The sequence below is a fragment of the Chroicocephalus ridibundus genome, chromosome 9 (assembly GCF_963924245.1).
Source record: "Chroicocephalus ridibundus chromosome 9, bChrRid1.1, whole genome shotgun sequence".
Classification (NCBI taxonomy): Eukaryota; Metazoa; Chordata; class Aves; order Charadriiformes; family Laridae; genus Chroicocephalus; species Chroicocephalus ridibundus.
This window is the reverse complement of record NC_086292.1, coordinates 13,589,683-13,613,902: the sequence shown is the minus strand read 5'-3', so window position 1 is coordinate 13,613,902 and position 24,220 is coordinate 13,589,683. Positions and strand designations below refer to the sequence as shown.

Sequence of the window (24,220 nt, the reverse complement as noted above, 5' to 3'; positions counted from 1 at the left end):
GCTAAAAAGAGTAAGGTTAATGCAGCAGCATTATGTAGCTCATGAAGTAAAGAAAAATACTGTGTTTCAGTAGTTTTTTCACTGTGAAATTTTACAAGGGTGTCTGAATGGTACTGTAAAGATAATTTTCTTATTAGTCATCAGCAGATAATAGGATCCTGAACTATATGAAAGATGCTTATTTGAAGATTCCAGAAGTTTTCAGTATGTTCCATTTCCAGCTTTTGATAACTGGGTTTCTTGTTAGGATTTTTCTCTGGACTGGAGCAGGCCTTAAGTTGTGAAGTTACTGGAAATAAGTCTTGATGAAAATATTTTCATCCCTGACACATCTCTTTATACAAGTCTGAGATTCTTTTACTTTCTGTTTTATCGTCATCACCTTTTTTTTCCTCGTCTATCACAGGTATGCTCTGTTTTTGGTGTATTTCACATCCTCCAATTTTACGTGCTGGCATTCCACAGAATCCATTCCTTTCTAAAAGTTTCCAATTTATTTTCCCATTACTGCCACTGCTACTTTAAATTCCTCATGTTGGAGATGATGTTTTTAACCTTTCTGCTGTCCTTTCCCAAAATGGGCCCTCATCACGTTCCTCTGCTGGCTTGTGGGCTCACCGTCCTAGCTGTTGGATATCATTGTCTTCAGCCAATAGATTTCAAATCTTCTGCAGGTGACCCCTTTGATACAGAGCAGAAGTTTTGAGGCAAAATTGAGCCTGAGCTCATGCATCTGTGCTCTGCTTCCTGGAAATCTCCCACTGAAGCCCTGTATTAGTTGGTGGTTTAGTCCTGCTTGTGCTGCGGGCACAATTTTCTTTGGATTTGGAGGTAAGGCCTTCAAGATCATTTGCAGCTAGTCTGTGGTCATGTGTGTTGCTCTAGAGAAGCTGGAATGAACGCGAGTCTGGGACACCTCTTATGGCATCACAGCTGTTAGGTTTCTTTACTCTCTTTGGCTCCACTCCAGAACAAGCTGAAGTCAATGGAAAGATTCAAATGGCACTCCATCTGAATGAATCAACTGCACATAAATGCTCGATGGAGGTGCACTAGAAGCAGAAGAGGAAAATTGCTCTTATGCTGACTCTTATTTTTGAATGTCTTTTAAAAATAGTTTCTTAATCATCAATACTTCTTAAATAAAGTGTTTTTTCCTACATTGAAATGCTGGTGATTCTTATGTAAGCCTGAAATAACTCAATTGAAATCAATATGTATGTTACTCAATTTATATTATGGCTATTTAAATCTCAGAGAAAGTATTTTTTTAACAGTGTTACTATTTTATGTTTATGTTTTCTGTTTTGAAAACCTTGGTTGTCTTCTAGCCAGTGAAATTAAAATAGTTTAATTAATATCTGTTATAATGGTGGCACTTACCACTGTAACTAGTACCCTTATTTCTTTAATTCTTCTTGTTTCTGAGGAGCTGTATTCATCAGTCTGAAATGTATCTCAGAGCACTGGAAAGATCTCTTCTCTGAAATAAATACACAGAACAAGTATGAAGGACTCATGCTTATGCATTCGGATTACAATCTATAAATGTTCGAATGACCTATGCATTCATACATTTGAACGGAAAAATGTATTAAACCTTTTCAGAAGAGAACACTGTGCTCTAGAATCTTATATGCAGCCTTTAGGCTTGTGTTCATAAATATTATGCCCATGGCTGTTTGCTATTTAAGTAGCCTTGGAGTGTCTGATGTCAGCTACTTCCCCTAAATAAAATACTTAGGACATATAACACCTGGTTTGGAGCCAACTGGCTTTGGTTTGCTTCCTCTCCAAATGCTTTCATTCACAAGTGAGCAAAATGACTCCTCATGCTGTGCGAAGGAACCTAGAAGTACATTGCAAACACAATTTTACACAAAATGGGGACATATTTTCAGTTTTTAATAAACTTCAGTGAGAATTTGATCCAGCTCCTATAAATTCAATGGAAAGATTTCTTTTCACTTCAGTGGTATTTTGACTAGAACCATATTTGCTAACCACAGCACTGTGGGGAGCAGCAGGAGCAGTGGGGACGGAAAGACTCGTTGCTTTTTGTGCTGTCCTCTGCCACTGCGAAGGACCCGATTGCCACCAGAGGTGGGAGATTTCTAACAAGGTGAGCTTCAGTTCTCAGAGACAGCAGCTCTTGCAAAGCAGTGACCTTAGAGGAACCCAGACCTGCTATGAAGTAAAGTTGTAAAGTTTCTTTGCCATTACTCACTCTTAGGAGGCAAGCAGAATTAGCAGAACCATAGAACCCAAAGGGTCTTACAAATAAATGACTGTTGGAAAAAAGAACAATCTGGAGAAAAAAATAATTGCAAATTGAAATTTTTTTAAAAATTTAACGTTGAATAAATGTTTGGGAAGGCATAATCTGATTCCCTGGTGGCATAAAGCTGTCTGCCAAGAGTGTAAATGTAAGGTTAAGTGTCCAGAGTAGAGGTACACATTGGCTAGCGGTGAGTCCAAATTTCCACTGTAAAATATGCATATAATCATAGCAAAAGGTGTGCTGGTGCACTTCGCTCTTAAGTCTTCTTAGAACCACATCCTGAAGCCTTAATAATACTTGTGGTCAGAAATGACTTCTCAGCAGTGTGCCTCTTAAGATAGGGACCCGTTTTTATGTACTGAGCCCTTGACAGTGTACGCTGCAGAATCAAATTCATGCTGATCGTTCCTTTATGAGCAGTTTGAAGGTGCTCTTACAGGCTATTGTATAACCTCTAGATACAATTTTTCTGTTCTTCTTTGGTTTTTTGGGGGGTTTTGGTTTGGGGTTTTTTTTGTGTGTGTTTGTTTTTACCTTTACTGCATGAAGCTTACTTTTATTTCCTTCTGCCTAGGGTCAGAATTGCCTGCATTGTGTTTCCTGTTCTGGTGCCTCTCTTGCAATGTATCGTTCTTTCTCTGTCCTGCTCAAGTATTGTGTTAGATCCTGCCGTAGGATGTTAATGTGTAATCCAAAAGCCCCGTATCTAATGGAGTCTCATCTGAACAAAACTGCCAAAAAGTCTGCAAAAGTACTGTTTGCTTGGGGTTTTTTTTATACTTGATACCTCTTAGAATTGCTTGAAGGTTGTTTTGACTATTTTGCAGCAAGAGATAATGCTCCCTTCAGGCTAGGAAAGTATGGGAGGCTGGATTTAAGGCTTCTTGTTAATATTTGTTCATTCTATGCTGCCTTAATAAGAGGTATTTAATGCATTTAGCAAAACAGTGTGAAAGTCAGGGTGTATATAGCTTTTTTTTATTTACCTTTGGTGGAAAACTTATCAAGTGATGTCAGACTAGTTACTTTCTTTGAGAAAACTGATGCAAAGAAGTTCAAAAGTAAGCAAGAAACTTTCATGAATTGCTTTTCGTTTTTCACGTTCCTCACCGACAGATGTCAGGAAATTTTAAAGGCTTTAAAAATGTTTTCTGTGAATGCTTTTAGTAAGGAAATGTTCAGTTCCAGTCTGAACTTGTTTCAGCACTGAGTTTGGTCACCTTGATGTGAGGATTTCAAATGTTCCACTCAGAGGCCCAAAACCGAGGGACTATGCCGAAATACACTTGACAGTGAAAGACAGTTTCTTTAGAGAGGGGTGTTCTTAGTGAGAAGCTACATTGAACTTTTTCCCGGGACCGTTAACAGTGTTGTCAGTAGTGTTGCGGGGCTTTTGGCAGACCAGTATTTTGAGCCTGCTGATTGTGGCAGGGAGTGGGTCAAACTCTTTAAGCTAAGCTCATGTAGTTGACTTTCATGTATTGTCACAGTCTGTATTAGCTGGGAATTAAGTTTGTGATATAGGGACTTAAGATTTACATGAATATTGTAGTTATCCTTGAAATAACTGCTAGTGCAGCAAATCCAGAGTGTGCTCAGAATGTAACTATATTTTGCCACTTATTTCCCAGCAAATTCACACAACAAATATAACATAGATGAAAAGTGCTGAAGCAAAGCATTTTAATTAAAGATGATCTTCAGCTGATGAACAGTTATGACATTTAATTTTCTTTCTTTTTTTTTTCAATAGGGTGGAAAGAAGTCTTACAGTGGGCCATGTGGGGGGCGCGATTGCAGCGCTGGATGCAAATGTTTTCCAGAGAAGGGTGCACGGGTAAGTTTGTTTTCACTAGTACAACTAGTCCTGTGTCTCTTATCAAACTTTTTCTAAATAAATAAATAAACCCCAAGTTAATATGTCTAATTCTCAATCTAACGACCTCACAAAACAAGAGAAATGATGAAGACCAGCTGCAATTCAAATGCCCCTGGCCAAATTTTCAGAAGCTGTTCTAAAGCTTTACAAATTGCTAGCTTTGCAATGAGTCTTCAATGGAATCTCATTTCTTTATGTGATCGGAGCGCTACTTCCAAAAAGTCAGATGGTTTTTAAGTAGATTACAACGATTAAAAAGGAAAATCAAAGTAGTGTGGCCTTCCAGTACAGATTTTGCCCAGTCCTTACTGTAATAGGTTCTATTTGTTTGTGGGGAGTGTTTTTGACTTTGGTATTTGTTTGAGAAGGAAAAAAACTCCGAATGAATCTAAGCGTTTCCCTTTGAGAGAGTCTTTTGTTTAGCTAAAGCCCTTCTCTCTGAAGTCTGCATTTGAAGCAACCAAATGTTTAATCAAGTTTTCTGTAAAAATGTTTAGTTTCTTTTGATTGTATGAAAGGGTTATAACTTTTATCTTAATGCAGCTGGTTATTTCCTATCTTAGGTCAATGCAGAGCTGCTGAATTCACTCTGCCTTCAATTAAAATGTTAATTTTTGTCCAGACACTATCTACTTAGTATTTTCTCTTCAGGTCTCTAAAGTACTTTAGCACTTCTCAAAATGAATCTTACAGATTTTGCTTATGGAGATGAAAGGAGGAAAGAGCTGCATTGTAGGTATTTGAAGAATTAACTTGGAAGGGCTTAAGGAGAAGGGAAATAATACCAGTTGCCTTGCTTAATAACGCAGTTATTCTTACTGAAATCATGTTGAAAAGTCATCCTCTGAGGGAAAACAAAATTAAGTCTTATTTAAACACTAGGAATTCTGATTTATTTTTTCCCCTGTGTATTTCAGTGACATAGTATGGGTAAATTCAAGGCATCACTTTCTAGGACTGAACTTAGGAAAATGTTGCTATTTAGAAATGATAGTCAGCATGGGCTTAAATGTTTCCGTAATTGCAGACAGACTTGAGCATGAATTCTTAATTGATAACTGATGATATTTTTGCTCTGGAAGTATAAAAATTCTTTCAAATTATCATGTGACAGGGTGAAAACGTGTCTAAGTGGATAAGGGTAAGAACTTTGCAAGGAAGTTCTCAACATAACCTAGAATATGAGCTAAGACCAATTGCTCAACACCTTTTGTGATTAGATACAGTAAGGGACAGACCTATTTTGGTTTGGAACACAATATCCTGTAAATTCTTTGACCTTTAGATAGCAATGAGCATCATTCTTCTGTCTCTTTACATTCCCGGGGTTCAACTTGATTGTTTGAACTGGCCACAACACTGTTGACCTTGCAGTATGAGCTCTTGGCATCTCTTTTGTTAAGATGTCACAAAGATTTTAGGCTGTTTTCATTGCTGACCTGAGAACTCATTTGGCTTTTAGCTTGTTTCTTATGTGACCTGTATTGGTAGGCATTTTCAGTCCTTTAAACGCATGTTCCATCCTACTGAGACCTGTCCATGGAGTAAACTGTCTGCTAGAAGAGGTAATCTTTCCCTGTTACAACACTACTTCCATCAAGCCGTACTGAGCCCTGCTGACACCTTCTTGGACATCTGCAGGCAGCTACTGGAGTCCTGCCATGCCAGAGGATAAGGAGGGGACTGGCTGAACTGGGAAAGGGGATGGTGTGATTATGTATCCTACAGTGTGGCTTGTTTCTTGGAGGAGACTGTACAGCCTGAGGCTAATTCCTTGGCTTCCTGCCTAGCTTCTCCTCTGTTTCTGCAAAACCTTTAAGTTCAGAACAGGCAAATGGGAAATGGGACTTTGCCAATGCCTTGAATCCATATTTTGTTTAAAAAAGTTTCAACTGTCAATTTTGCACAATTAACCGGATCACAATAAAGCTAAGCTTTCTTTTTAAAAGAAAGAAATAGCTAAAAAGCACAAGAAAAATGACAATAAGCTGACAGCTCAATGAAAATAATATAGGCAGTGTCCTTAAATGTTCTCCTCCGTGGGTGCACTTCTGATCAGATCAAGCTGTGATGAACTTGTTTCTGACCAGATGCTTTAAAAAAAAATTATTTAGGCAATAAAAATGTCAAAAGTGTCTAAAACCCTCTGCCTGATTACTGAAAGATATTTCTAGAAATGGGATGTAGGCATGTAGAACACTCATGTCCCCATGTTCTTGTTTTTGCTATCAACTGTCAGTGCATGTGCAAGATATTAACAAACAAACAAAAAACAGAAAGAAAACAAGTATAACCACCTCATCTTTAAGACGGAGCTTAGTAGAAGACTAATCTGTATAAAGTGACTCAGATGTTGGTGGAATAGATGGGATTCTTTTTAAAAGGAAGGGTGATACAGTGTTTGTCTACCAGCTGCTTGGGGAGTTCTTCTAGCGGAGTGGCACAGCATGTCTCCTACAAGACCAAAATTTGATTTCCGTTTTTTGTCCTAATGGATTGCATTAACTTTGAAAAGCCATAATGCTAGCCGGTACCCATTTTAGGCTGTTCAGTGAAGTTTATTGTGATCCAATTTACTGTGAAGCCTGCACAAGAAGAAATCTGTTTTGGAAGCATCCTTCATCTTAGCTAGTGATTCAGAATTGGTTCTTGTACCTAATGATAAGTTAATGAAAAGCCTGGCTTTATGTAATTCAACGGTAAAACTCCTGGGCCACATTGCAACCATTTTCCCCTCTGTATCTCTTCTTATTTTGCGAAGATTCATGCGTAACAGCCCAGTGATCTGTGCAGAAGCCTAGTTCTTAGTGGAGTGGTGTTACCTTCACTGAAAGGTCTCAGCTAGGGGGAACTTTTTTCTCAGAGGTCAAATGAAAAGATTAAACTGAGTTTGTGGCTCTTACTACTTAAGTGCACAGGAAGATACCTAGTTAAGCTTACATGTCATATGACAGTTTAAGAGTAAATGTAATAGCAGGAGAACCCACCAAACTGATTTTGGTCAGTTGTAAATCTAGGAATTTGGGATATTGTTGTTTAGCTCCCCTAAACTGCATTGTTATAACTTATACTCACTTTAATTTGAAATCTAACATAATGCTGTGCAGAAAAGGTGCTAGGCAGCATCATAGAGAATATGAGAGCCCCTACCTGCAGCTGGAGTCTCTGGGTAAATGTGTAGAACTTCTAAATCTGTGTCCATACTCCCTTTCTTCTGGCCAGCTGAGGTACCAGCTTTCAAACTGGTAACAAGGCAATTTTAAAAGGAAGCTGTGATGTGGAGGTACCCAAATGTACCCTGACGCGTGCAATCTTCCTGGGAAAGGAGACAGTCTGAACACAAACTTATTGAACCTACTTCTGCATGTAAATCTTACATACCGTCCTCTTTCAGAGCAACCACCGATGGGTAGAAAAAGTGCTTTATATTAAACTATAAAGCACCAGAGGGAAGGTGGAAAAAGCAACCATGTTAAATTATAATGTAAGTGAGGAAGTGAATGCAAATTCTGATGTTACAAGGGTGGGTTTCTAATATGTATCATTCCAGTGAAGATGAGTGATCTACAGCTAGAACATTTTTGGGACTGTCAGAAGAAATTATTGTGTGTACTTTCTCACTGTTTGATCCATAGTTTATGGGCAGGGATAGTTATCTTGCTAAGAAGTCCACTGCAGATAAGTCAGCAGTAACCAGGAGGGCATTTTCCCTATTTGCAGAGTTTCAAGAAGCACTAAATAGTAGAGAGCCTGCACCATTTCATCTCTGCAGCTCATTTTGCATTTGTTTACGATAGCATTGGCTTTTTTGTTTCTATATACTGTCATCTACTTTCAAACACTGACAAAGATAAACTAGCAGACACAGTCCTTGTTGCATGTATACCTTCTCCTGATGCCTGTTCACTTATCTTGGAATTTTTAACAATATTAGGGTTTGTTTTAAACTTTGCTTAACATGTGCTGGAGCTCTTGAGCTCATACTAATCTTTCATTTTTTCATTCTGCCCACATCTCCCCCACCAAAAAAAGAATTTCAAGGGGAAAAAAAATTTAAAAATTGTTTCCAAGGCTCCACAAATTACTCAGCAGAGGCAGCTTTTACAGCTTAGAATTGCGGTAAATTGGGAGAACTTGATGTTACCAATTATATTTTTTTTTTCCTGTGATATGTGATCACGTCAAATAATGTATATATTTTTCTATGCAGCATGTGTCCTTTGTGGCCCATTAAAATACAATGATATGATCAATTAGAAAACTATTAATGGCATTATAGAACCTCTTTCCCATCTCAGAAAAAATCCACACAGGTTATTTCTAGCAACTGGTGTGCTTGGAAAGGAATGTGTCTGGAGAATGAGGCAATGGGTTCTGAGGACACGGTGGACACTTTACACTAAATCGAGTCTGGTCCCATGAAGTGAAGGACCACTGAAATGTGTCAGGTATGCCGTGGAGCTCATCTCCTGGCCTAGCCTCACTCAAAAGAAATCCTATTTTTGTACTCCAAGACTACACTGCAATGTGAAGCAAAGCACAACACGTAGAAGAGATTGAGCAAGACTGAGAGATTTTGCTCAAAAATGCAGTTGCTATCAGAATTGAAGTCAGCGTACCCAGAGATATATGGGATTCCACAGGTTTTCTCTGAAGTTAAAATGATGATAGTAAATGTAGTGTAAATTATCTGTGAGCAATCAAAGAGTTTTTGGTAGAATTACTGCAGATCAAACAAGATAGAAAAGATAGACAGATCCTCAACATCCATGCACTGAACAGCGTAACCTGAGGTCAGAACTTTGGATGGTTTAATCTAATTGTTATCTAGCATAAACTAATGTCGCATTGGCAAGAGATCTTAGATTAACTTTTGTCTGAAACTAATCCCCTCAACTTAATACTGGGTGTACAAAGTGCCTCTCTTGTGATAATTAGTTGAAGATTGGTTGACGTTTCTTTGCTATGAAATTGTAATAATTGCAACTTGTATTTTTTAATAATGTTTGCTGAATTCTGCTTTGGCTGGTTAAACCCTCTAATTGGAACAGTGTAGGGATTTCCTGATGAAACAATTTCTTTGGAAGTGTCTACTCAACAAAATGAATTTTTTTTGCAGAAGTGTTTTACACAAACATATTTGCAGGAGACAAAATTCTGTTAAGCTGTTGATTCAAGCTTCTCTCTGTTTCTGTGTGGCTTCCTACTACCTGGTTTGACAAGCACTGTAGGATATAGTGATGCCATTTCGTTATCCATGGCCTGCAGGTTGACCTGCCATACCAATTAAAATCGAACCAGACTGTGAGATGTTGACGTTTCCTTCAAACTGACATTGCCAAGATATGAGCAGTTCTAAATGTTGTCTTAGTGTACTAACCGTGGATAATCAGCCTGGTAGAGGTAATACTGGTATCATTATACAGGTGTTTTTTTAAAGACCTTTGCACATCTAAGAGAAGAAGGGATTATTGCATTATAGTGGCTCTTGAGAATTGTTGTCCATTTAACAGTGGGCCTAATCGCTGCTTCCTGTAATATGCTTAAGCTTTGTCAAGCAAGACAGTACACCATAGCAAATACCAGAAAATTCATTTACAGAGAACATGGAATCACTTCCCTAGTTAGTGTGAGCTCAGAAAAGGTTAGATAATTCAGGTGGGAATGAAACGTTGCTTAATTCTAGAGTGAGTTCTTCATCATCCAGTTTAAAGCAATCTGTGAAGCCATGCTTCCTGGCTTTCTCTTCTTGTTACCTACACCCAAGGATTTCACTCCAGGATCCTTCCTCTTAGAATAAGTACAAACGATTATTTTTTTCCTGTTGTAAAAGAACACAGAAGTTCGAATTAGACTACATGTAGGTCTTGCCGTAATTTCTGATTTCACCTCTAGGCTTCTTCTAGGTCCTTCCTTTCCACTTGCATTGTAGGCAACCTCCAGTCCAACTACTGTGCTGTGGTCCCTGAAAACATGTTAAAATCTCGTTTCCAAACCTCAGAGGCTTGGATCTAGTAGGCATGCCAGGCCTCAGTACTTCTCACTCCTTTGGCTTTTGCAATTCCTCTCTTCTATTTTTCTATTTATTTATTCACTGTCTCAGTATAGTGAATTGATTTCCTTTTCTCTCCTTTTGCCATCAGCTGTACGTCCCACCAGACCTGTACAAATGTCTCACTGTCACCTTAGATGCAACAGTGCCAGAAGCCAATGTCCTGTTTTTAACTAAGTCCTCCTTTTCCTCCAGTTCTCTTTACTGTTGTCAACACCGGCATCTTTTCAGTCAACCAGCTGTCTCAGATGCCATCCTTGACTTGTCTCTTCCTGCCAGGTTGTAACCAATTTCTGACGTTCTCTACAGTGTCTCAAACTCCATTTTTTTTCCTGTCTACACATCAACAATTTGCTTCACTTTCTTCAAGCTACAGCAGAAGCAGCTATAGTCTCTTTTTTGACTGGTGTCTGGAAATACTAGTTATAAGCTATTGTCCTGGCCTGCTTTTCTATGTTTCATCTCTTTATGTCTTTTTATTGTCATTCAGTCACATCTGAAGATGAAAGATCTTGGACTTTTGCATACGTCTGCCTCATGTTAGAGACTTTGTCGGCCTGTCCCATTTCTCTCCTTTCCTCATCCTTATTTCCGTACCAGCTGATTGTGTGTTATCTTAGGTTGAACTCTAAGGTGGACAGACTACAGTGTAACTGAATGTGCACAGCAGGGTAGGAAGGCAGGCAGGCAGGCTGCTGCCTACCAAGGCTTCTGACCACTAGCAGTCAGCCAGCAACCAGACCCTTCTCCTCCAAATGTGAACGTAAGAGCTATACTTTGTTTTAAATTATTTTGGTGTGTTGCAGTTTTGACAATATTGCAGTACTTTAATCCTTAGTAAATACTGGTCGTGGAATATAAGTAAATGATGTCTAATTCTTGTTCAAATCCCCTTCTAGTTAAACAAATAAAATGCCATCATTTGATTTGGGAAGAGGATTATCTATAACACTGAAAAATGTTGACCATCTGTTCGCTGTCATTAAGAAGTTTTGGCAATATTTTGAGAGAAAATGAGGTAATAGTTAAGTCAAACAACTTACGTGCCAGCTGCTTTTTCAACAAGTGCCAAATATTTTTTTTTCACTAATAAAACTAACTTTGCCAAGTGCAGCATTAAGCAGTTATTGTACATGTCCTCCTGACCCAACCTAAATACATTGAGCCTGGCCCTCTAATGAGAACCACACCATACACTAACTAAAACAACACAGATAAAACAGATCTCATTGCATTTGAAAGTATCCCTTATGCAATGGGTATCAAGACCAAATCTGTTCCTATGTATGGTCTTACATCATCTCTCATAATCTCGAGTACGTTTGTGAAGACTTCTCAAGGGGACAGGCACTCGTCTTATCTTACTTACAGATGTCGTAGAATTCAGTAGTGGTGAACAACTGTATTTAAGCAAGCTAACTGACGAGACTCTGGTAGCAAATCATGTTTCTGTGGTTTGTTTTGTAGTTTGGCCAAAATGATGTGTGCAGTAAATGAGGCTAAATATATTCTAGGAAAAATATCCCATTTGGATGATTTCCGTGGCTTTGGAAACTAATGGGAAACTGTACCATTGCTGTATCACCAGGGTGGCTGAAGTGACCCTCTGACCTGAAACTGTTTCTAAATCTGCCTGCAAGGGCAGCATATTTTGTAATTGCAGTGGGGGCCTGTGTTTACTTTTGAAATCAATCAGAACATGGGCCCTCAAACTGCGCTCCACAGAGCGCTTCCAGATGGCTTGGAAAAGCCCAGCAAAGAAATATCTGTCACTGTTCAAGTAATTGTGCTTCATGTGAGTTGTAACCCAGGATTTTAGAGTCTTTCCAGCGTTTTTGGAGCAAATGGAGCATTTTAAAAGCTGCTTGCTGCATCCTACAATGCTGTGAGTTGTCTTAGCTTGAGCAGAAGTTATGTAGTCTCATCAAACCAAGTGAATGTCTTTTCTGTTTCTCCTTTGTAACCTGAAAAGAGTCCCTGGTTTTCTCAAATTGAGCTTCTCTAAAGTGAGGTGGTACGGGTTTAAGCTGAGACGACTACTGAAAGTCAGGCGGTCAGCTGGTGGCAGAGTCAGGTTGCTCAGCTGTGTGCTGTGGTAAGTCCTCCTCATCTGAAGACGTAGAAAACCAGGATTCTGCCTGTTCTGATGCTGTCAGCGTGAGCTGAGGGTGCAGGAATGTTGCTCTGGGAATAGATACTTTATAATTTCTTATACAAGCTGCCACAGCTACCATTGGTAATCTGGGTGAGTCAAGCACTGTTCCCCTCGCAGCCAATGCCATCACTCCCACTAATTTTATTTTTATATATGTAGACAGATGGGAAGAGAGAAGCAGACTAGCCTTCTCCCTCCCTCTTTGTAGCCTTGCCATGACTGGCCTACTGTTCTAGCTTTATATCCACTTTCTCCAAGACCAAAAATGACAAGTTGTGCTACAGATTTGATCCATATGGACAAACCAGAGAGTTCAACAGCAGTTTCCTAGTAACACCCCCTGCTTCCTAAATACTGGAGAGTAAAAACAACCCCATATCCAAATTTTTTTTCTTTATAGAAATTGTAAAGTCTTTCTTGGCTATAGAGTGAAGTGTTTGTTGAAATCTGTGGTAATTTACTTGCCATGTAATTCCTTAGAACAGGACTGGCATCAACTCTTCAGTTTCTTTTGTTCAGTTGTTTATTCACAGTAGGTGAAAAGTTGTAAATGTTCTTAAAATTGTTTTCTATCAGCCACTTCACCTTGCAGTCAGAAAGATAACTAAGAATTCCTGTAGGACGAGAAACTCTCTGGTGTCCTGCCCAGGACAGGAAAAGCAAATGTTAACATGAGTCTTTGGAACATATGAATGTCTACTTGGGCTTTTGCTTAACAAAAGCAGTAGGATTTTGGCTGATGATTCCTGCAATATCTCAGTTGAAAAGAGATGCCCTCTTACATCTGAGAAATGGCATAAGACTTCGCCTTTCCTCTCCAAGCAGTTAACAGACAAGAAGGGATAATTTATATCCTACCTTGAAATTACCCAACTGGCATTTTCTTCCATCGTGTTCTATATCATTCATGTATGGGATTTGCCACCTAGACTGTGTCTTAGTAGCCTTTTTCTCCAGGTTAATTTCTCTTTAATACCTCGTTTTCTTTGTACCTCTTTCCTTTCACCTCATCCCAAAACTTGCCCATCTTCTAATTAAGTGTGATTGTTTCAGAATATTTCTGGTACTAATTATTTTTTTAAGCTTCTTAAAATGAGAAGAGGTGCCCTTTGCAGAAACAAGAGTCTTTTTAAAGAGTTTCCGTTGGCAGTAAGTGAAAGGTGTGACAGAGATTTTCAGTGTGATCTCTTGAGTAAGTCAGCCTCTTGGAAACAGAAGGATCACAGAACCAATCTATGAGTAAGGCCCAGTTCTAAGAGATTTGGCCGACAGTCAGGTTAGGAGCCAATTCATGAGCCAGGAAAACAGCCGACAGCAGGGATTACTACAAAGCAAACTTAATTAGGGAACAGATAGGCAGGAAGTGCGCCAGTCATGGAGCCTGCAGCCAGATAGCACACAATGAAGATGGTGAACCAGGCAAAACTGGGTTTGTAGTGGTAAAGAAGGCTGTAGTGCCAATTAGTTGGAAGTAAAGCCAAATGCATGGGTCCCCCAGAGTAGTTGTTGATCCCTGTTTTCTGGGAAAAATGTGCAGCATTTTTGGTGTGAGTTACAGCTTTTCCTAATAGGAAATCATAGATTTCAGAAGATAGGAGAACATTCTGACATTTCTTAGCTTTCCGTGGTGAGTGAGGTTGAAAAGCTGTTTTAGGGATAGTTTCCCTGCTTCAGAAAAGAAAAGGACATGTATATTTACAGCAAAAAAAGAGTAGGACCTGTGAAGTAACTGTAGGTTAATTGTTCTTTTTGACTCTGTGCCTCTTGTGCCTTTAATGGAAACAACCAGGCATTCTCTGAGTTTGGAAAAGGTAACACAAGAAAAAAACAAGAAAAGGAATCTGAATCACAATGCCATGTTTGCATTACTGTTGCAAAAAAAAGTTTATTTCAAAATTAGTTTTTATTGCTTAGAATCATTCAGGATTCTGGAGTTTCCTGCCTTGTCCCTCTGTATGACAGAGTCTGGTAAGTTTAAAACATTTTGTCTGTGAGTAGGTGGGAATTACTCTAGGGTCATGGAAAAATGAGAGGGAACTGTTTGCTGATCATCCAAGAAGTGAAAAAAAGTCAGTGATTCTGGGAAACAAATAAAAAAAAAGAACTGAAGATCTTAGTCGTCTATGACTAAGCTTCATCAGCATTACAGAGGGTTATTGGAATAAATGCAAGATTGGTACAAATAGGGTATAGCTTGTTCATGAATGATAGGCAAGGAGAATGGGGAGAAGCTGTCTCCTTGTCAATGAGGAACGTGAATGCTTGTTAGTGTCCAGGAAAATGTCAGAGCTGACTTTTTAAACACCTGTTGGTGAAGAAAATGAAAGATAGCAAAACTGGGGATTGTTATCACAATGGGCTTCTCGCTTGGGAGATCTGACCAAAAAGGAAAGGGAATGATGGCTTTTTTTTTTTTTTTTTTTTTGACAGATAAAGGAGAATCCACATAACAGAACATAGTGGGAATAAGAGAGGAAGGAATAGCATGCAGGATACAGAATGGTCTGGCTGAGCATGCGAGTATAAATGTAAATTGCATAAAAATAGCTATCAAATGATGGAGCACATAGCATTTAAGAAAGATGAGAGAGCAGTAGGCAGGGATGGTGCATTATGAGCTTGTATGTAAGAATGAGAGTGCAGCATGGCTGAGGGGAAAATGGCAGTTACTGGAAGATCCTGTGTGAAAGATTCCCAGGTTTCTTAAATGGGCAAAAAGAGAGATGCCAATAAGGCAAGATAAAGAAAGAAGGGTATCAGCTTTTCCCTAATTCTGCAAACATTGGAGGAAAAACTCAGGGGTTTGCCAGTCTCCTCCTTTTAAGCTGTTGCTTAGGGACATTTTAGCTGTTGCTCTCCAATAAGTCATAAATTTATTAGATAGAACGAGCATATTTTCACATCTATCTAATGTTAAGGTGATTTTATGGATGACATATTTCATATTCTATGGCCTTCTGTGGAATTGGCAACATAGAGAACTTGGAGGGAAGGTGTGAACTGCAACAAGAAAAGGATACCTGAATGTTTTCAGATATCTCATCCAGTTACTTGTTTTGGAAACAGGAACATTTTAGTAATCTGAAAAGTAGTTTAGATACAAATGTCCTTATTAATAATGGGTAATTTTTGAAAGATTTTTTTCTATTTTTTTAAAAACAGCAGAGTGTTGACAAAACTAATAAACAAAAAGCCAAAGTAATTAAAAAATGTCTGGGTTTAACCTATAATAAATACAGTACGAACGTTGCACAACTTTGAAGAACTATTAACAAGAAATCTCTGGTTGTCTCTTAAAGCTTCTCATACTTTTTTTTAAATGATTGAACAAAGCTCTTTCATGAAATGACTTGGCATGTGCTGAATTCTCAGTGTACAGAAAATGGAGAATTTTATAGTACCTGGTGTTAGCGCTAAGGGTGATGCAATTCTGCACTTAATTTTTTCTTTGAAAGTTCACTAAAGCTGTTATCTTTTAAGATAGATCTTTAGTATTTGTGTTTACATCCATAATATTCTACTGGAACAGCATAGCAGAACTTGTTCTGCTGTTTAGTTTAGTTCTTGTCCCCCTGCTCCTGAAGCTGGGGTGTGTATTAGCACAGTGGCAAATCTGCTTCAACACCAAGTTTGTTCTGCTCTCATCTCTATTGCCAGACCAGCAACACCTGCCTGCTTGGCTGTCTGGGTATTTCTATTTCCTGTCAGGTTCCAAAAACACAATCAAAATTTCTAAATGTGGAAAAAAAAATGACAAATGCATCAGCCAGGATATTCTTGCCATAACTGTTTGCTGCAAACTGCTACACTTAAGGAATAGATTTTGCTGTAAAGAACTGTAAGCTCTTGGAACGCACACTCAGAGCCCATGCTCTGCAAGGAAAAGTCAATTTAAAAAGCAAATTTTCAGACTGTAACTGTGTGTTAGACGTAACGAATGTAGGTCCTAGTACCAAAGAAGCATCTTGCATCTGGGCATCCTGTCCCTCTATAGTTGCAAGATTCATAAATAATCCTGTTCAGTAAAGGGGTTTGCTTTGTTTTTTTGTTTATAACAAATTTATTATTTGTAACTTGAGCCTTTAGCTGCAGTGATGGCTGGTTTGGATTGAGGAACAATGACATCACTCTCAATGTATACTTTGACAGCTACTTCCTGGGAGATGTCCAGCACACTAGCTCCCGGTTATTTGGAGTGGTGCAGTAATGCTTACCCTCAGCCCTTCCTGTGAATCACAGTGCATGCTTATCAGTAATCTTTTCATTGGAAACACTGTTTAATGTAGTTCCACAAAGATATTGAGGACGGCTTTACCCTGTCATCATGAATCACACTTTGTGAACAGCTGGAATGTAAATCAGGATATTGTTGTATGAGAAATATAGGTAATGGGTATTTTCTAGCAAATTTTTAAACAGGTTTTGTTTCTTCTTTGTGAAGCTTGATTTGCCTTGATACTTACTGACTGTTGGCCATTCTGAATACCTACATAATATTGTTGTAGCATTTCTTTTATTGTGATGACTAATGACTGAGGATCCCAGCTGAGACAGGGAAGTCCTGCAGTGCAGGGCAGTTACAAACTTACAGTAGGAGACAGTTGGTGCTTCAACGTGCCTTCAGTCTGTGAGAATTACTTTAGTTACATGTTTTCTCAAGTTTTAGTTAAGCAATCTGTTACTTGCTCAACTATATTTTGAGGAAAGTAGGTGACATAATAGAAAATAACTAAAAAACACTAAAACACTAAAAAATTAGGACTCAGTACTCCTTAATAAGAGACCTCTGAAAATAGTTAATTAGTTATTCTGGAATATATTTTCTCTCCAAATTTAGAGACATGTGAAAGAGAAGATAGCAGAAAGGGTTGTTCTTGTCTCATTAGGGCATGTCTTCCTAACAGTACAAAATGTTTTTGGAGGATATTAACCTTTGGAATATCCTTAGCAGTGAAAATATAGCCCAGCCTGTCTCACAGCAAATTCAAAATAAATAAATAAAGTCTGCATGCAAAATCAAGGCAGCAGGTGGTCATTCCCTGTATAACTCCAGCTGCACTTGAGCTGTAAATCCAAAAGCATTACAAAACTAGCAACGGGACACCCAGTGGTTCCTCATAGGCTTGGATCAGTGTTCCTGGGACATTAAAGGAAATTTTCCTAAGATTTAATGTTTTCTCTTGAAACAATAAATGACATAAGTGTTATCTCCAGACTTTTTCCAGAGCAGTGAAGTAATTAAACTTCACTTGTTTTTCTAACATCAGGACTAAAACCTGAACTAATCTATTCTAACCGTTCCCTTCTTTTTTTATCAGCCGGAATGTGCGTTAACTCCTGAGAGCATTTGGGGGAATAATAGTTCTGCTTACAGTGGCTTTATTTTTTGCACTGGGTGACAGAAAGCAGGCAGGGTTTCCTTCACAGTGTTAATGTAGGTGCCATATTCTGCATTATTTTTTCTTGCATGAGCATGTGTTAGGTGGACCACATCTAGATGTCTTTAGATTTATTTCATTTGGTAAGACAGTATCTGCTGTAAGCAGTGCCGTTGCTCTGTCGCATGCTGTTATTGTTACTGGTATTAGGAACTTTTCAGTCTATACTGCAGAGGAAAGCTGAGTTCCATTGGTGTTATTGAGGGATTTGCCATCAGCTGTAAGGAGCCCAGGATTTCAAATTTCAAACCTTTAGAGCAAATTGCTTTCAGACTTCTAAGAATGACTGCTCAAACAACCATTTATGTGGGCCATTTTATGTGAATTTTGCATAAGGGAATCAGTTTCAAGAGAAATACCTCCCAATGTATTTTTTTCTTCACACTTGTTTAAAAGAACCTGTGTGAATGCTACCTGCAGCATTGGGATGATGTTCTAGCTGAAGGAAGTCCATTCCTGTAAACCTGATCTCCTTTACAAAATGAAAACTTAATTTATTTTGCTGGGTAGATGTGACATTTCAGAACAGTGTCCATCATACTTCACGGAGTTCCAGTGCAGGGCATTACCCTTGGAGGAGGCTTCAGGAACAGTTCTGTGGGCTGGCTTCTAGAAACATACACAAGCTCCTGATGTTGGACTTTTGACCAGTTCAGTTACTTCAAAGAGGTGAAGATTTTTTCTTCAGCAGATGGACAAACGGGAATGGACAGGAAGGAACATTGGTGTTTGTTTTTTTTTTTTTTTTTTCCTATCTTACTGTATCGCAGTGTAGTTTGCCCTGGAGAAAAAAGCAAGCTATGTGTCCCTCAAGTAGTGAAGCTTGAACGGTTCTTCCATCTTGTGCAATAGGCTTCTCTGAAACCTCCAGATATTCAATCTTTTCCAGACCTTCTCTTTGAGCAGCACAATTCTGCCATGTTTCCAGGCTGTGACTTGCAGTGCCACATCAGGAAAAGCATTTAAAAGTGTTTTCCTTGCCTTTGCAAAATGGGTTTGGGATTTTTATTGTTTGTGAAATGTCTTAATGACTTCTGAGCAATTGTGGTACTTGGATCCATTTCAATGATGTTTTGGTGTTTAAAGACCTGCAGAGGAAAATACAGTTTACACAGTGTCTTTAATTTTTTTCTTTTGTCCATCTTACACTTTTTCAGTAAATGCATCTCTTGGCACAAGGGAAATTGATGGGGGAGTGTGTTTCATTTAAAAAAATAACATCCTTGTTAAATAATCCTGCACTTAATTAAATTTCCTCTGTTTTAACTGGACATAGAAACAAATAACTGTGACAAACAAAAATAAAGATTCCTGAGGAATACTGACTTACCTCTGATAAGAACCGTCTGGCATATATGTAATTAATTTTTTTTCACTTATGCTTTACTAACAATCATGGCATTTGGTTTGCATTTCCCCTTATGAGGGGGTTATTTCCCCTTATGGGGTTACTTATGAGTAAAGCCTAATAGATTAAAAATATTTGACTTGAAGCCTAAAGCCCTGTTTGTAGGATTTTTTTAATCACTTTTTTGATATATATTGGAAAGCATATGGTATAACTGGCTTCTGTCTAGTAAGTACGTGAGCATAAGCAAGTATCATAGTTCCCTGTTTGATAATTGTGAAGGTTCTGAAAAGAAAACAATGACCGGTTTCCACATTGTTAATAATACAGCTGCAGTTATTATCTTGGTAGCCAACTATGTTAATGGAGATTGCTTTCAGTGCTTCAGACTGTGGCCATAAAAGTCTTAGAGGACCGGGCAGAAGTTACCTTGGAAAAGTCATTGTGTGTTTCTGTGACTGTTTCCATTTCCGTTTATTGCTGGTCTCAGCTGTTTATCCCAGGGCTGTCTGGATTGTCTTCAGGAGCGTAGGTCAGAGACTGGCCAAGGCAACAGTGTGTGACTTGGCACACCTCTGATAAGGTCATTGTGAATACAGGTAGCTCACAAGTCCCATCAGTGGTCATTTCATGCAAGTCATGTCTTCTAGAGAGGGCCTGCAACTGCTTCTACTTCCTGCACTGGTTATGCTATGGAACTGCAAGAAATGTTGAGTTTTATGGTTCAGGCTAGGAACTTGGACCTGTCCCTGCCAAGCTGCATGGGAGCGAGCATGGTATTTTCCATTGATGTCTACCCAAACTCGCCTAAAGCACCCAGCTAGTCAGACATGTGCATCTGCCTGCTTGGATGCCAGCTAAGTGCGGGCTTCAACTTGGAGTCAGGTCTACACTCATAATACAGTGTTGATCTATCTTTTATGTTTGCCACTGGATGGAGTTTGCACATGGATGGAGTTTAGCTCAGAGAAGAGCCTGATCCTGTTTGAGGATGGAAATTCTGTTAATAAAACGGGCGCTGCAGTTCCTGACAAGTCTATTATATGTGTTTCTGGCCTGACTTTAGAAACTAAGTTGAATCATGGGCACACGCAGGGCTTTTGGAATGGCAAATGACCATCCCCAGGAGGCTGACTATCCCTGTTCAAGATAAGAGGCAGTGTAAATAATTTACTTTCTGCCTGTCCTACTTGTTATTTCTTAAAATAATCCTCTGGGATATTATATGTAAGTTGACTCACTTCAACAAAGAATTTAAATAATTTCTTAGTTACTTGCATTATGTGTGGAAATGTTGGTCTGAGAATAGAAGTAAACTAAACTGTGAACAGGAGAGTTATGAGACATTTATGCTTCCATGGGATTAGTAGTTGCTTTTCCATCCCCTCAAGAGATCAGCAATAGAAATATCCCCTGTAAAGAAACTGCCTCTCTTCAGTGTTTGATTAGTTAAGGAGCGCTGTGGCCAGTGCAGTTTTACTATGTTACTGTTTCTGGCATATGAAAATTTGCATGTGAAAAAGCTCTGACGGAATTACTGTCTTTTCATCCTGTCTCGCATCTCAAGGCCACATGAAAATGGTCTGATTTTATGGAAGATTAATTCAATTAATACAAGAGATGGGAGAGGAAATGTATTGCCAAAGCATCTTTCAGTAGTCCCTGAAGGAGAGTAACACAGGAATGAGAAGTTCCTTCTGGGAGGAAATAGTAAATTTTTAATACCTCAAAATTTTTGGCTGCTCTTGGTCCCATCTGAGTTGTCCTTGGCAAATGCATGTGAGTTTGGGCTGAGATTTTTCAGAACCCTCTAACAAATGTTCTAAAATGGAATAGAATTGGATTTCTTGTTCCCAATAGTAATGGGATTTGGATGGCTTGATGTCCTTGGTCTTCTGCTGACCTGTTGTGAGAGGCATAGCTATTTCATTTCCTGTGATGGAACAGTGACCAAGGAGCGCCCGTTGTGCCAGTCCTCTTCAGGGAGTGAGAAGGACTCACCACTTCTTGCATTCTGATGGCATGTCCCAGTTGAATGTCCCTGCCAATTCAGTGTGGGCTTCCGCTGTCACTCTCCTTGTTACCATGGAGCCTTTTCTTTTTACTTCCTTCCCTATAGCATTGGGCACAATATACTTTATGGTGACCCCTTGCGCAAAGAGACAAAGTGGTTCAGCTAGATAGCGTTGAGTCCACACTGATAGCTGAATCCAGCCAGGTTGCTCAGGGGAAGCTTTCCAGCACTGCTGGTACTAAGTTATCTTGCACCCTAACTCAGATACTAAAATGAGAGTCTCCGGGTATGTGAGTTCTCAGCACTGTAACAGTAAGAAGAGCTGTAGGGAGACATTCAAGCTTACAACATGAATACAAAAAGAGGGAGACTGGGAGAAGGAAGCTAAAATGGCCTGCTTTTCCTGCCACTGCGTGTGTCATCTTCAGCATTAGTTGTCGTTGTACAGCCTCACTGAAGACACAGAAACGTGAACAAAAGCTGAGGGCAATTAGGACATTGCAGGATTAGGTCTTTAGAACAAACTTCAGGCAGTTAGTGAACATGTTTGAAGTTGTTTAGCTTAAAGAAATCTGGCTTGCAGGTCCTTGTTTGAAGTGGCTAGTGAGCCAGTCCTTCAGCAAGCAGAGTATCATGAGTGTGGTGGCATCTGTTCTGTGCGGGGATACGTGAGGCACAACGGCATCTTCTCTTGGTGTCTGCCATTGATTTTTAACTGGGATCATTTTGCTCTTTGCCAGTGGAAAGGAGCGTGTTGCACAGAAAACTTGTCTCAAGAGCCTTCAGGAAAAGGCACTGCCAGGTGAGAGGAGATTGCAAAACTGGACCTTGTCCACATGTGCTCTTCAGAGTAAATATTTCCTCTGTTCCTATACATTACATTATTGGTGAAATACATCAGCAAATGTTTATAGTCAAGGAAAGTTTGTACTAACACTGTGTCATGCAACTAATCTGTTTATGTTTTAAATAAGGAACATTAAGTTAGCTCCATTTTGCTCCAGATGCAAGCGCCTTATTAAATATTTATACATGGACTAGACTGTTTACTTTGCACCTCATAGTATAGTTGTATTGGGAAGATCCTGAACACCTGGGTTTTAGTGAAATCTTAAGGAAAGTTTGCTTCAACTTTCCAAATTAAAGATTGAGAGCTCGCTGAATTACTGAGTATATGACAGGAGAGTTTTAAATGGAGAAGTATTAGTTCTAGAAGTACATTTCTAAAATTGTGATTAACAAAATATTGGCGAATACCAGATCTTGATTTCACTCTGGTTCTGCTGCATTTCTACATTTCTCAGAGAAGTATCAGAAATATCAGAGAAATTCTAGAGTTTACCCTGGTTTAGCTTTGTTGGAGGTCTTTTTTTTTACGCTAGGGAAAACCAGTTGCTATCATGAAGAAGTCGCTTGGCTGACTTTGGTGATGCTACTCTAGATTTTTGTAAAAAAGGTAAATGAACGGGGTCCTGGACCACAGTGTTACAGGTGAGCTGGCTATGTAGTACATCCTTTTCTTTTTTTAAGAGAGGCAGTAGATCTAGCCTTCCTTTACATCTTTAGGTGTAACTATACATATGTAATCTGATATCCAGAAGTAGAAACTAGTGTGAGAACAGTTTTGCTGACTAGATAGAAAGCAGAAAAGAGCCTGAATTTATTTTGCAGAGGATAATCCAGTTTCTTGGTGTTGAAACACTAATTGCCTGCGTGCTTAAAAGTTGTATCCCTTGAAGAAATGTGTAAAAACCTTAATGTTCTTTTAAACTACGGAAGTGTGAGTGAAGAGCTTCACTGATCTGTAGAACAAAAGCTATAGGTAATCTAAGTGAAAGCTAGTTATTAAAGTGTAATCTTGCTAGGTTGTGCATTATATTAGAGAGACTGGGGAGCGCTGGTTTTAAGCCATTGCCGTTGTTTTTTAGTGTGTCTCTCTGGTCTTGCTCAGTCTGTACAACTCTGGAAGTGTTGCTGCTGTCCCACTCATTTTGCAAATCTAGCAAGAGCTGGCCTGATCAGCACTCACTTCCAGCAGATATCTGCTCGCTTCACCGTGAGATGTGAACATAAAGGAACATTAATTGTTTCTCTCAAGTGTAGTGGCCTGGGGTCCTAGGCAGCTTGAATATAAATGGCCTCTGAACAAATTTACACGCATTTCTAAGATCTAGTGCCCTTTGCTTGCTCCCAGATGCCACTGCATATCAGAAACTCCCTACCCTAATTCTTTCTAAGCACAACTAGCTATTCAAGTTTACGAACTTTGGAGGATTTCCAAAACCATAACAAGCACCACTTGCTTGTCAGAACTAGTAGGATTTATTCTTTTTTGCTTAACATATAGCATTTGATCTGATTTTAGCTTTACGGAGTTAATGTTTTAACCACTGTATTCCGAGAGCGAAGCAGCCTTATTCTTGCAAGATGAAGAACTAGTGAATTGTAGTTATGACTAATAATGTGCCTTGCTTTTTTTCTGGTGAGTCTTTCTAAGCTAATGCTTCCTATGTTTAAATTAATTTCCAAATATTTTGCACAAGTTTTGGAAGTAAACAAAACCTACAGTTCTAGGTATGTACTCTTAAAGTCTGCTTTGTCACTGAATTTGTTTGGATAGGATTTAAGAGTTGTATGTGCTGCATAAAATTTGCATTCCAGTCTAAACAAAAAGTATATTTACAAATTGTCTGCTTAGTTTAATTTCTATGGTTCTTGCCACGCAAGGCACTGTTTTGAAATCAGTGTAAAAATATCAGAATTTCCCAAGACTTCTGTGTTGAAAGCTAACCAGAAAATTTAATTGTGGAACAGATTTTGTCTAAAATGCGTTACTTTTGACTTACTCATCACTTTATTACTTTTTCCTTGCATTGAACTTGCATACTACTATAAGTACTACAGAGATTTCTTTCTTCTCTGTAGAAGAATCAAATTATTCCAGTAAATTAGAAATATATCTGTCCTGTAACAGGTAATTAATGTGGGAGGTAAAACTATTTCAAGCAGAATTGGAAGACACCATCCATACAGTTCATATTTTAAAAGGAGCA

General features: G+C 38.8%; 1 protein-coding gene across 1 annotated transcript in view; it reads left to right on the top strand.

The window, feature by feature from the left end:
- Window positions 1-24,220, top strand: part of COL4A6 (collagen type IV alpha 6 chain) — a 137,374-nt gene that overhangs the window by 44,475 nt on the left and 68,679 nt on the right. Inside the window, exon 3 of the mRNA XM_063345456.1 lies at window positions 4,035-4,118. Within this exon, the coding sequence (XP_063201526.1) occupies window positions 4,035-4,118 (84 nt within the window). The remainder of the gene's footprint in view (window positions 1-4,034; window positions 4,119-24,220) is intronic.